This window comes from Pseudorca crassidens, chromosome 10 (genome assembly GCF_039906515.1).
Source record: "Pseudorca crassidens isolate mPseCra1 chromosome 10, mPseCra1.hap1, whole genome shotgun sequence".
Lineage (NCBI taxonomy): Eukaryota > Metazoa > Chordata > Mammalia > Artiodactyla > Delphinidae > Pseudorca > Pseudorca crassidens.
In genome coordinates this window covers 7084193-7097750 of record NC_090305.1, presented here as the reverse complement: position 1 = coordinate 7097750, position 13558 = coordinate 7084193, and the positions used below count along the sequence as shown (strand labels likewise).

The 13558-nt window shown below is 35.9% G+C and overlaps 1 protein-coding gene across 1 annotated transcript in view; it reads left to right on the top strand.

Annotated features, from left to right (window-relative positions):
- LOC137232222 (uncharacterized) overlaps positions 1-13558 on the top strand; it is a gene marked incomplete at its 5' end in the record, with an annotated part of 196164 nt that overhangs the window by 81679 nt on the left and 100927 nt on the right. Inside the window, 1 exon segment of the mRNA XM_067753681.1 lies at positions 5804-5938. Within this exon segment, the coding sequence (XP_067609782.1) occupies positions 5804-5938 (135 nt within the window).

Here is a 13558-nt window from a genome sequence, read left to right as displayed (position 1 = left end):
ATACAGAGGGAAGTAAGAGAAAGACAAATACCATATGCTAACACATATATATGGAATTTAAGAAAAAAAATGTCATGAAGAACCCAGGGGTAAGACAGGAATAAAGACAGAGACCTACTAGAGAATGGACTTGAGAATATGGGGAGGGGGAAGGGTAAGCTGTGACAAAGCGCGAGTGAGGCATGGACATATATACACTACCAAGCGTGGGGTGGATGGCTGGTGGGAAGCAGCCGCATAGCACAGGGAGATCAGCTTGGTGCTTTGTGACTGCCTGGAGGGGTGGGATAGGGAGGGTGGGAGGGAGGGAGATGCAAGAGGGAAGAGATATGGGAATATATGTGTATGTATAACTGATTCACTTTGTTGTAAAGCAGAAACTAACACACCATGGTAAAGCAATTATACTCCAATAAAGATAAAAAAAAAAAGCTACCTCTAGTCTTAACTCATATATGAAGGGGTTATGCTCTCTGAGATTTAGTTTCCCCTAAGCTTCATGTCCTCAGCTTCCCAAGGTGTTTAAAATATATGTAATTTTGTAATTTACCTGGAGTTTTTTCCTTGTTACAGTAAGAATTATGGTCATTTATGACCATCTTCATCATAACGAGAAGCAGAACTTTGAAAACCTTCTGTTTTTGAAATTACTTTGTCAACTTTTTTTCTGAGTATGAAAACAATAATCTTTCCAAATATTTCAGAAAATCCAGACAATTGAAAAATACTTCGTCAATACGCATTTTCATCATTTTGTAAGACTTCCTTAATCCTTTCTGAGTTGCTTCAATTTAAAAGTATTTGGTGTCCAAGTGGAAGGAATTTTGCTTTCTCTTCCAATCCTCCGTACAGACCTCAGCCTTCAAAATTCTTGTTTCTTTCTTTTCTGCTTGTTCTCCACTCTCCTTTCACATTCACCTTCTTTGATATGGAAGATCAAACGCATTACCCTTATGTTATGCAATGAAATTCAGCTCTCTAATGTCTCTTCCCTCAAAAAAGAATGCCCTTCATGGCACTCAGAAAATAAAGCTACTCCGAAGAAATTATGACCTCCAGTTACCAGGACTTTGATGATGAGATAGCATTGGTAGTTGGGAGGAGACTGATCCATTTATTTCCTTTATTATATAGCATTCAATTACAAAGCTACAGAAAACTATGGAAACATCACATCATGGGACAGCTATGGAAATACTGAGGTTTGCGGAAAGCTTCCTCTGGGACGTACAATGAAACTTAGTGATCCTTTCTTGCCAGAGAGGAAAAAAATGACTCCCAACCTACACATTACAGGGCAAAAGATCTCTCCTACAACATACAGCAAGGGAAAGGCACTAAAAGAATAAATCAGACAAGTGTTGTCAGATAAATTCCTCTGTTTGATAACATATGGCTCTTACCCTCCTTTTCAGTCAATATCAGTGACTAGGTTTTGTCTTGTTCAAATACTTATTTTTTGGGGGGGCTGTCAGGGTAATTGCGTGTGACACCTCTATCTTGTGAAATAGGCTGAAGTGAAGATCCTTTTGTGCCTAAAGACTGGCTTCTAATTTACATTGTTCCAGGTGACACAGTGCTGCCTGGTGTTACTGGGTTATGTTTGGTAGCCTTGAACTGTTTCTCATGCACAAAATGGTACTAGTGTTTTACGTATTTAAAGAGGATCTTCAACCTTAAAATGTTCTGTTCTTCTTTATTAAAATAAACTATAATCTAAGGCATAGAAATAGTTGGGATAAAGTCATAAGATTAATAATAATAATATTTACGTACATTTTAATGAACATTTTAATATTTGTTATCCAAATTGATAATTGCATCAACTCTGTGAGGAAGATGCTTATATTCTTTTTTTCATGGATGAGGAAATTTGAATGCATGGAAACTTAGATACAAAAAGAGAAGTGACTTGCCTAAGACCACAGGAAACTTAATGATAGAATTGGGTCAGTACTGGTCAACTTCTTAATCTATTAATATTTTGAACATATCACTGAGTAAGATCAGGTTAGTATAAGAGGGACATTAGTTTTCACTTCTAAAGGCAGAGACAAAAATTGATGAAATGACTGTAATAGCAGCAGTTCAGCTTTATTTTTAAACGATGGTCAGAAACAGGTTTCTGACCCCATTTTTCCTCCTCCTTCTCATTTAGCTTTTATTCTCTTATCACGAGGGTTACTCACAGCCATCTAACCAAATGAAAAGTATGGCTTGATTAAGAATCTCTTTTGTCTGTAATTTGTGCATAATGTTTTTAGCTCTCCCATGGGCTGTTGTAGAAAATGGTAAATCTGGTTTAAATGAAACCTGATCCTGTTAATGGTTTAGTAGCGGCTGCCACAGGGTTATGGCATTTTTCAACAGATGCTTCTGCTTCATTTTAAACATAAACTAAGTCTTGGAGTATTGATATAAATCATATAAAATATGCCTACATAATTTTGGTTAAATGTATTGTTATAAAATAATCTTAGGCAGGTCCCTGTCTTTGTCCATTTATAATTATTCACACAGAATTAAAAAAAAAACGAAGGCTATACTCTATTTTAAAAAAAGATTATTCATGTCTTGCACTTTCCTAAAAAATTTTTTTAAAGGCTGGAGAATAGCCTCCATCTCTAGTCTGGGGATGTGAACAATGGCTTGGTCAATCTGATCATTCTATCCATCTTTATGCCTAACACTATTTACTTAGCACTGACAAATTGCTTATACAGTGATGTGCATTATAGTGTCAACTGAAATATACAGAGTAGTCACAAAATTAAATGGGACACTATATTTCTTTGAAGAGGTAGACCTTGTAATAGTTAATTCAGACTATCATTATGCCCAGGATTAGTTTCTCTGGAGTGTGATAGTTTGTTCAACCATTTTTTTTTTGGTTAAGAAAAGCATTTCTTCTGTTCAAAGCACTTGTGCTGGTTACCTGAATGCTACAAAGATGAATGACAGGCAAGTAAAGCAATAAGACAAAAGATAGAAATAGTTATACAAAGAGGTACCAGCTCAAGCAACAATACAGTATACCACTTTAGTTAACATATTACAAGTTTGAGTCCTAAAGCTCGTAAAGGGCAGAGTCTTGAACTGGCAGGGTCAAATTTATCTTGTTTTTTGGGGTCATATTTTCATGGTGGTATGTTTGCTCAATTACCTTGCGCTGGAACATTTATTTATGTGAGTGCACCCAATGGTGAGTTTTTAAGAGCAAACAGTAAAAGTACAAACCAACTCTTAAACTCTAAATTATCTGTGGGCATCACTGACTGTGATGTGTTTCTAAATACAAGCATCGTGATCGTCCCCTGTCCTAATGTCTGTCCTAGGTACTCCCGTCTAAGAAGGATGTGAAACCTGGTGCCGCTTTCTTGTTTGAACTCATTCTCCTTCGTGGGAAATATGCTTGTCTCCACCACGTTGTGGGCTGGACAACTTTCCCTTTGTATGATAGCAGTTTGGATGTAGTGGAGGGAAAATGCAAGTGTCCACTTCTCCGAGGACATTATGACCAGAAACTCGACAACTTCAGGAAAATTGAAGATTTGATTTGCTTGGACCTGGACCACTGGCTGTGCAATCTCTACTTTCAGGTTTGCAATATGATTTTGTGAATGGGAAAAAGAATTAAAAAATTTTCCAAAGCTGCTTCTTTTTAGCCTTTAGCTTCCTTTCATGATATTGAAAATTCCAGTATCAAAACCTATAAAAGTAATTACATCTTAATACTGATTTCTCATAATGCAGATTAAATTTATGTCTACAAACAAGGGGTAAAATTCTAGAGTTAGAAATCTTAAGGATAATTTAATCCAGACGTCTATGTTATAAATAAGTCTGGACAGCCATCCAAGTCCCCTGATTTCTCAGTTTACAATCTGTTGCTACTGGAGCAGACTGCTCTCACCGACATGGGACGGGGGATATATTTCTTTATTGAAAGTTCTTATTGAGCTTCTGTTGTGTGTTGAGCATTGCTTGTTCCAGGGATATGAAGAGATAGATGTGGTCTCTGCCTTCTGCATGCTTGACATTTATTTGATGAGACCAACAACAGATACCCAATGACCCACATTTCCACAGGATGAAAGTGGCCATCAGAAAGCTCTCTTTGCCATACACATGGCTTCAATGTAAGCTGCCTAGTTTACATAAAAAATTAAAAAAAAAAAACCACTTGGTCACACATCATTTATTGGTATAGGTTTGGCATTCTATTTTCTAACCAAGTCTTTTAGCAGAAATGCTGTTGTGTAAATTCATTTTAGGCCACCACCTTGGAGGATCCAAAAAAGAAAACGACAGCATACATGAAATATAAAGCATTCCAACACATTTTTAGTCAAATTATTTTTGTCTTATATGTCCAAATTTGTTCTACCTGTTTATGTTATTTTTCTGGGGTGCTTGTATCATAAAATGCTATGATTTATTTTCTTCCTTACCTGTATGTTTGATTTTTTTTTCAGTCTGTCTGGCTTTTATCCATTACAAATGGACATAATTGTACACTAGCTTTCTTATTTGATAGACAATAACAGAAGTTTTCTCCCTGTGTACATTTCATAAGGAGTTGGGGAGGGGTAGTGAGTCCTACTAATGAGAATAGTACTATTATTCAAGATGTATGATTTTCTGATTGTAAGGCAGAATAAGTACGAATGTAGATGCTTCTCTTTCACAAGGATGAAAATGAAAAATTTTTGTCTTGAAACCCTATTTTCCTCCTTGTGCAATTGTGAAATATGTGGATTTTTCTGATGTGAGTTTTCTCAAATGCAAACATTTCTGAACAAGTTAATTGTGAGTAGTCCTTTTAGGAGAAGAATAACTTGAGGTTGGGAAGAGAAAAGAAAGATAAAGTAGATAAAGTAGATAAGGTAGATATTGGAACAGAAAAGTGGTTTTGCAATGCAGACTTAGAGATTAGAGGAAACAAGTAAAGTCCTGATCATTTCCCTCTGTGTCTGTTGGAGGAAGGAAACTGCCACAGTCAGAGGGGCTGGCAGAGCTAGGGTGTGTGCCTCAGCCATGACCTCATGTGTTACTAGGGGTAGAACTCAGGCTAATAACCCTGAACTTTAAGGAGGAGACTGGAAGTTTTTCTGATTCAACCCCCAGAGTGGGTGTGAAAGAATGTAAGACGGAAAATTATGCAAGGAAGGTAGCCTTTAACTTTTTCCTAGAAAACCTTTTCTATCAATCCCTCACTTTCCTGAATACTTCATTTCCTGTGTCATTGATTATTTCTACCAAGCATTTTATTATTAACATCTTAAGCATAGAGAAAAGTTGAAAAAATTGCATATTGAGCACCCTTATATTCACCACTAGATTCTACCATCTGATCGTTTATTTTTGAACTTAAAATATTGTTTCTTGAAGATAGTAAATACTTGCTAGTAAATAAATATTTGCTAATTTTATTCCAGCATGAATGTTAGACACACAGTGTTATTTGGAAGAAAAATATAAAGAAATGATAAGATAAAACAAAGAAACTAATAAATATATAGAGCAATGACATTGTATGTAAACCTGTTAATAAAAAAAATGCATTTTTTTATAATGAAACCAAACAAAAACAAATAGAAGTTTTAGAAAAATTGAATTCATCGTTGACCTTTTGGATTTTGCAAATTATATCCTTGTTCTAGAGAAATAATTAGCTGTGTGTGTAATATTTTCAACAGTTTCAATAACAGGTCTATCTTTTAATAGGTAATTAAACTTCCTCTACATTTGGATGATCAAGAAAACCATGAAAGGTGTATTCAGCTTCCCCCTGAATTTCCAGTTTGTTTAATGGCTGAAGCAGAGAAAGCAGAATCAGGTGTCGATAACACAGCTGGCCTTTCAGAGAAAGAAACAGAGAAAAACATTTGTGCCTCAAGGAGTGATGAAGCTAAATCCTCATCACTCTCATCTCAAGGTTAGTTCTCATTTTATCAGCATTCTATTACTAATATTTCAAGTTTTGTTATATTATATAAAACTGGAAAAGAAGTAGTATTAGTGTGTTTCTTTCTATACCTTGCCATTTAAAGAGAATGTAATCATAGACAAGCATACTAGTTTTCATATTGCGTAATTATAAATTACATAGTAAAATAGAAAATTCCTTGAAACACATTACTTGTTGCTCTAAAATTCTTTCTTGCCTGCTCAATGAAAGATAATTGTTTTCAGAATAAAGTTCTCAAATAATATAATTTATTTTATAAGACTTTGTTTTCAAAGACTGGTTTAATCAAGCACTAAATAAGCAAATAACATTGTTTGAAATAGTCAACGTACAAAAGTTTCAATTTACAGAAGAGATACATTAGAGATTATTATTTTTTGTAAAGAATGATTCCCTTTACCCAAAGGGAATAATTCCCTTTCCTAGGTATGTATGTAATTATAAACAATATAGAATGTATTTTCTATGTTTATAAAGTTTATATAAATATATCATACCTTATGTCTACTTTTGGAACTTTATTTTTTTCTCAATATTATCTTTGATTTACATACACATACAAACACACAAACACACATATATGTATTTCTGGTTCATTGATTTTATTTCTGTATAGAATTTCTCTACATGATTGTAACAAAATTTGTTAATTCTTATTGTTTATGTTGTTATCAGTTTCACTCTATTGCAAACGAGGCTATAGTGATTATTCTTGGACATGTCCTCCTGTGCTCACAGGTGTGACTTTCACTACAGTATATCTACAGGGAAAGGAATCACTGAGTCAGGGCACACACATCCAAAGTTTACAGCATAGTGACACACTGCCATCCAGCTGTATCAATTTCTAACCCAATAGCTGTGTAGCAGAGTCTCTGACTCACATCTTATCAATCCTTGTTATTGTCAATTTTGTCAATTCAGTTGGAATGAAATGATATTTCTGTTTTCATTAGAATTTCCTTGAATACAAGAAAGGTTTTCATATATTTCTGTTGAACATTTGGATTTTATCTTCTGTGACAATTACCTGTTCCTATATTTGGTCCACTTTTTCTTTGGGTTATTTACTTATTTTTCTTATTGATCTGTAGGAGTTCTGGTGCCTTTTTTTTTTTTAGGTGTGGTGAATGGTAGGAAAGTCTTGATTTCTGATTCAATTTTTGATTTTTAATGATTGTTCAATCACTTTATTATTAATTTAATTCTAATTGGATTAACTTAGTCTAAAACTGATGGGATTAGCATTGTCATATTATTGTATTACCTTTTAAAATGCATTCCCTTCTGTTACAGTTTTGTTGGATAGGCAATACATTTAAATTGTTTGAAATAAAATCTGTCTCCCTTTGCTGCCCTCCCAGCAAACTATTGTTCTCCTTGGAGGAATCAGTGCTTTTCATGTATTATTCGAGAGATATTTTACATGTCTATAAGAAAATATATAAGAATACTATCATAATTTTAAAATAACACTAAATCTATAAAGAATATAACACTATAGTTATATTCTTCTTTTCATTCCTAATATTGATTAAGACATACGTTTTTATTCATTTTTTAAAATATACAATTGCTCATTTGCCTCCATTAAGACTCTTGATTGATTTTTTGTTTACTCTACATTTATATTCTTAGCCTTATTATTTGTTTACTCATTTTCTTCAGATTTTCTTTGGGGTTACTTTTAAAATCTTCTTGATTTGAAAGCTTAACACATTTATCTTCAGTTTTTATTTATCTGATGTGTGAAATCTCCAATTATGACTGGATCTGTCCATTTCTCCCTGTAATTCTGCCAGATATTGCTTTATGTATTTTAAATCTGTTTTAAGTGCATTCAAGTTTATGATTGTTACAGTTTTTATGATGTTCTCATTTCTTTTATATAGATGTAGTCTCTCTGTATGTCTATTAATGCTTTTGGATTTACAATCTAGTTCTTCTGATACTAATTCTACCATCTGATTTTTTGATAAATATTTTCACAGCATATATTATATTTTTACACTTTATTTTAAAAATTTAAAATTCCCCTGTGGTGCCCTTTTGGATATATCTGTTTTAGCAGTATAAATCTGAATTTTATTTTTGTACTCGAGACAAGTAGATATGTGTCTTTTAATAGGTAAGTTTAGGTTTTTTGGTAATTATTCTTATTACTGTTCTATTTGTACTTGATAACATTTTATTTTGCATTTTATGTTTACCATCCTATTTCTTTGCCTTTAAAGAATACTTTCTTTTTTGAATTTCTCTTTAACTCAAAATAATTATTTTATTTTTCCTATACATTTTTTTTCATTCATTTATTTATTTTTCGGCTGCATTGGGTCTTCGTTGCTGCACACGGGCGTTCTCTAGTTGCGGCAAGCGGGGGTTACTCTTCATTGCAGTGTATGGGCTTCTCATTGTGGTGGCTTCTCTTATTGCAGAACATGGGCTCTAGGTGCGTGGGCTTCAGTAGTTGTGGCACACGGGCTCAGTAGTTGTGGCTCACAGTCTAGAAAGCAGGCTCAGTAGTTGTGGTGCACAGGCTTAGTTGCTCCACGGCATGTGGGATCTTCCCAGACCAGGACTCGAACCCATGTCCCCTGTATTGGCAGGCAGATTCTTAACCACTGCGCCACCTGGAAAGTCCCTCCTGTACTGTTTTTAATCTATAAATTTTATTGTTATTTTAGCTATTATCCTTAATTTTCTTATCTACATATTTAAGTATAAATTATCTTTAAAACTCTAACTTTATTCAATACTTCGTTTCTATTCTGAGTGTGGCAAGGACTCTTAGTGTGCTTTAGCTACTCATTAAACACCTCTGTGTACTTTTATGTTATTGTTGCCTATGCCTTCGGTTTCACTTTTTTGTTAAACAGAGAATCTAGGGTTTTTGTTTTTTTTTAACTTTCAAAATAAAATTAATTTACTGACACATTTGACAGTATCTGTGCTTTATAATATTTTAATGTAACATGTCTTCAGTCTGGTTCCATTTTTCTTCTTGTTGAAATAAATCTTTAGTAATTCATTTAGAGTTTGGATCTGTGAGTGGTAAACTCTCTTAGTCATTGCATGTCTGCAAAAGTCTATTTTTCCTTACTTTTGGTAGATCATTTTTCCATGTATAAAATTTTAGGATGCTAATAATGTTCCCTCACTGTTTTCCTCACTGTCTTCTTGGGTCTAGTGTGGCTGATGAGAAATCAGCATTAAATGGATAGCCACGGATGGATCTTAGGAAGGCGAGTGATGTATTTCACTTTCTATTCTGGGCAGGTCCCTCTGGTAATTTTTAGGAGGGTTTATTTGAGAAAGGCGTGACTAGAAACAGATCAGTTAGGAAAAGTTTAGAGCAGTCCAGGCAACAGATAAGGGTCTGAATTAGGGCAGAGATAGTAAAGTTGGAGAAGAGAGTACACATTTTTAAAGTATTAAAGAGGTGGAATAGAATGACCATAGGACTTAGAATAAGAATGTTCCTGTTAATTGGATATGGATGGCACTGGAGAATTAGGGATGATTCCTAATTTTTTAGCATGAGTAGATATGGATATCAACCAGCAAATAACAGGAAATAAAGGGGGAAGGACAAGATTAGAAGAAAAACCATGAGCCTGATTTTGGACCTACTGAGTTTGAGATTCCTATATTATACCCAAGTAGAAACGTTCAGGTGATCTTTGGAAAAATGCATGTGAAGCTCAGGAGAGAGGTGGAAGTTGGGAAGGAGAATATGTCCATTGGAGAGGCATAAATACCTAGACTCTAGCTGAGACCGGTATGTGGTAGATTTCAACCTGGGAGAGTATGTAGAATGATGAAAGTGTTGGAATGAGGGCATAGCTCAGGAAAACAGCCATGTTTCAGAAGGATGCTGGATCCCTACTATAATCAGACCCAAAGCCTGTACTATTTGACTTCTTAGGTGCCATTCATCTTCCTTGTCTCGTTCTACCTATCTGCTGGGCAGCACAGAGCTTCATATTCAATTTCCAGTGATAAACGTTTCTTAAGTTGTGCCTGGAGTTTTCCAAATCCCTTGGAGAATTTTTGCCTTGTTGGGCCAAGTAAAACTCCACTGATTGCTAAGTTCAATTTCTAGAACCCCACTTCCTTCCATAACAGGCAAGTCCAGCGCAAGCCCTGGGCTTCCGTATTCACACCTGTCCTGTTCCCCTATGAGTAAAACCATTATCACCAGCCAATGATTACTGAGCCACCACCACCTCCAGAGAACTCAGTGTCATTTTATAGAGTCATGTATACCTGGAAATGTTATATTGAAATTTTATACACAGAATTCATATATGTTGAATTATGTCACTGGCTTTAAACAAATATTTGTGAAACTGAATTAGAAATGATATATATATTGGCACTAGGTAATAATTGCCAACACTATAAGGCAACTTGATTAAAGTATATTGCTTCTCACACCTGAGAACTTCGATTTGCTTTACTCATAGCCTGAGAAGGTAGGAGGTGACCGAAGTCATGGTCTAGGTTTAGAGAATAATGGGTAGAGTTTGCTGTCCTCAACATGCACACCTTTGAGCTGACTGTAAGCATTCTATGTTGGGTTTTAATAGGTTTAAGGCTTTGGCTTTTTTATTTTAAATGCAAATATCCCAGGTGGCTAACAATGGGTATGCCGTTGTCGATATTCTCCATGTGGATATGGGGAAGATGGGGGGGGCGGATCTAAGGCACTGGCAACCTAAGAAACAGTAGAGAGTGCCATAAAAGGGCAGAGAAGGAAACAGAGAAGTGAAGGGCAGATTTGGCCTCATTCCAAAATGCTTAGTGAAGCTGCTCTGTCGAGGACATTCGTGGACATTGTGATTGAGTCTTACTCAGTCCTGTCTTCAGAAGAAAGACTTTTACCCACCTCTTGTCTACATCAAATCAGATTAGTCAGGCCTTCCAACAGGAGGGCTTGGGATGCCCTCATTCTATGAAAATAAATTAATTTAACAATAGCACATAATCTGTGTAACCTGGGAATCTGAGATGTAGAAGGAGAAGAAAAAGTCCAGATCTTTTCTGGTGGTTGATGATCACCTTCCTGAGATAGAATTAATAAGTCAAGACATATAAAAGAAATGATTATAAAAAAGATAGAAAACTGCAGTTAATTTTTTGTTTAAATATCAAGTTCAAATATCCAGTCAACTCTGAAGCCACTATTTGGGACACTAAAAAAAGTGCATATGTAATGTGGGCTTCTTTCTTTGCTTCCTTCCTTCCTCCCTCCCTCCCTCCATCTCTTCCTTCCTTCCTTCTTTCCTTCCTTCCTTCCTTCCTTCCTTCCTTCCTTCCTTCCTTCCCCCTAATGTTTTAGGATTAAATATGAAGCTAAAAATCTTATTTTAGAATTTTTAACTTTTGAGAAAGCAGGTTCTGGTTTAACAGTAATAATATTTCGGTGATACTGACATTTTAACCTAGTTTTAGGATCCTGAGCAGAAGATTAGAAGCAATTACTCTTAGACCATTTTTCACTAGATCATTTTTGCTTTCCAGTATTTCCTCAGGGTACTGTGCCTGTATTCTCCATATCTACTGCCCTGTGCTCTGGACTTGGCAAAAAGTCTGCCCCCAGTTCCCTTAAGAGGAGGACAGGTGGTACTCCAAGAAACATGAATACTGACACACTCGATATGGGAACACTGTATACCAGGAGAGGAAGAATCTTTTATGCTTTAGGAAAAGGCTTTGGAAAAGGCTGATTATCATTTGCTGTGCTCTGAGCTCAGAGACCAATATGAGCCTCACATTTCAAAGACTACACAGGGAGCTTCTGTCCTTGCTCTGAACAGATGAGTTTAAAAAAACATAAAAATCTCTGCAAATGCCTGTCTCTGCTACATTGCATATATTTATTTATTTTTCTTGGAGGCTTCCTAGACATAGTATTAGCAGTTAATATCCCCCATGGGTTTGTTTTCTAATATATCAGCGCTGTGATACAGTATGCTGTTTCTGCCACTGATATGTTGCTCAGAGATTTAATAATGGATAAACAAACACAACATGTGGTAATTCATTTCAAATTAAAAGTTTGTTAAACTCTGGCTTGTTGGCTTTCTGGCTATTTACAAATAAAGGAGTGAACCTTAGGGAAGGGGTGAGCACGTGGTGTGTTCACGGCTGCAAAGTTTCTATCTGAAAAATATATTTATGATATCCACAAGCTGTCCCGCAGTAATAGGCTCCATATGTAACCTGATGAATCCACTAGAGTCCCCAAATCATGACAAAATGACTTTAATGTTCACTTACCAGCACATGTATGCATGCATGGGCATGCACACATGCGCACACACACACACACACACACATTAAGATGATTCTGAATTTAATCCCATGGTTGATGTTTTAATCCCATGGTTGCAAATAGATGAATGCCTGAGGCCAGAAAATATTATTTATGAAAAATGAAAGGCCGGAATAAAAAGACCCATGATGTAACTTTGGGGTTATCACTATCTTTTAGGCTGTTTTAGTTTTTAGGGGGCAGACTAGGGAAATATTTGTTCTGCTTGACAATTTTGTTTTGTATGTGCCTACATTGCGTGAACAATGGTCTCTGGCAAGGTCTATAAGTGTTTTGTGATGCAGAATTCAATTCAGGAGAGTTTTATTGTGTAACCACCGTCAGCAAAACACACTGCTAAATGCTGTGCAATTGTAAACCAAAAAAACATGCAATCCTCAACCTCCAGGGGCTCATGGGAGCACAGACCTACCCCACCACTAAGATAATGTATATGTATCCAGGTTGACTAGATGGTGGGAGAGCCTGCCAGCACTCTATTTACCTGCAGGACCAGCAAGTCTTCTGGGAGACTTCACACTTGGAGAAGTGAAACAGATGCAATTGGCTGAATAATGAAGATTTTGTTGTTAGGGGAGAGGGGCAATGGTGGGAAATGTATGCTCTCTGTCGATCAGATTTGTTCCCTATCTCAGTCATCTCAGGGTGGGATTCCCAGGGAGAGGGGAACTGCATGGAAACACTTGCCAACCTGCTAAAAGAACTTTTTCACTGAAATTCAGCAAGAACTGGAAGTATATATATTTGAAAGTATATATATATAGTATGGTACATACTATCCCATGAGAAAATGAGGCATACTGTGTACATGTACTGTGTTGATATACTACCGTTCTGTAATTCAAGGTGTTACAGAGGCCACCGTGGGATGAGATAGGTGAGGAGATCATGAGCTCAGGTGAGCTTATAGGCATCTGGAAACAAATGGGTAAGCTTTTGAGGGCAGTTGAAATTTGCCTGAACTGCTTTTTAATACAACCCCATTTAAATCTTGTATTGGTATAATTCGGGGAAATATGTGTTAACCTCGTATTTCTTTGAGGTAAAAGAAAAGACATGAGAAAAATTAAGAGGTCAGAATGGTACAAAGTATATTTGAAGAACTGTAAGGAACCACTGGATTTCAGCAAACGCATGGGGATTGTTTTCACAGTTGCTGTAGGTTTTGGCTCGAGGACAAAATAAGGATGCAGAAATAAGGCTCTGTGACCTGGAAAGGCTGAGCCACCCAAGTGTAGACAAGCACCTAC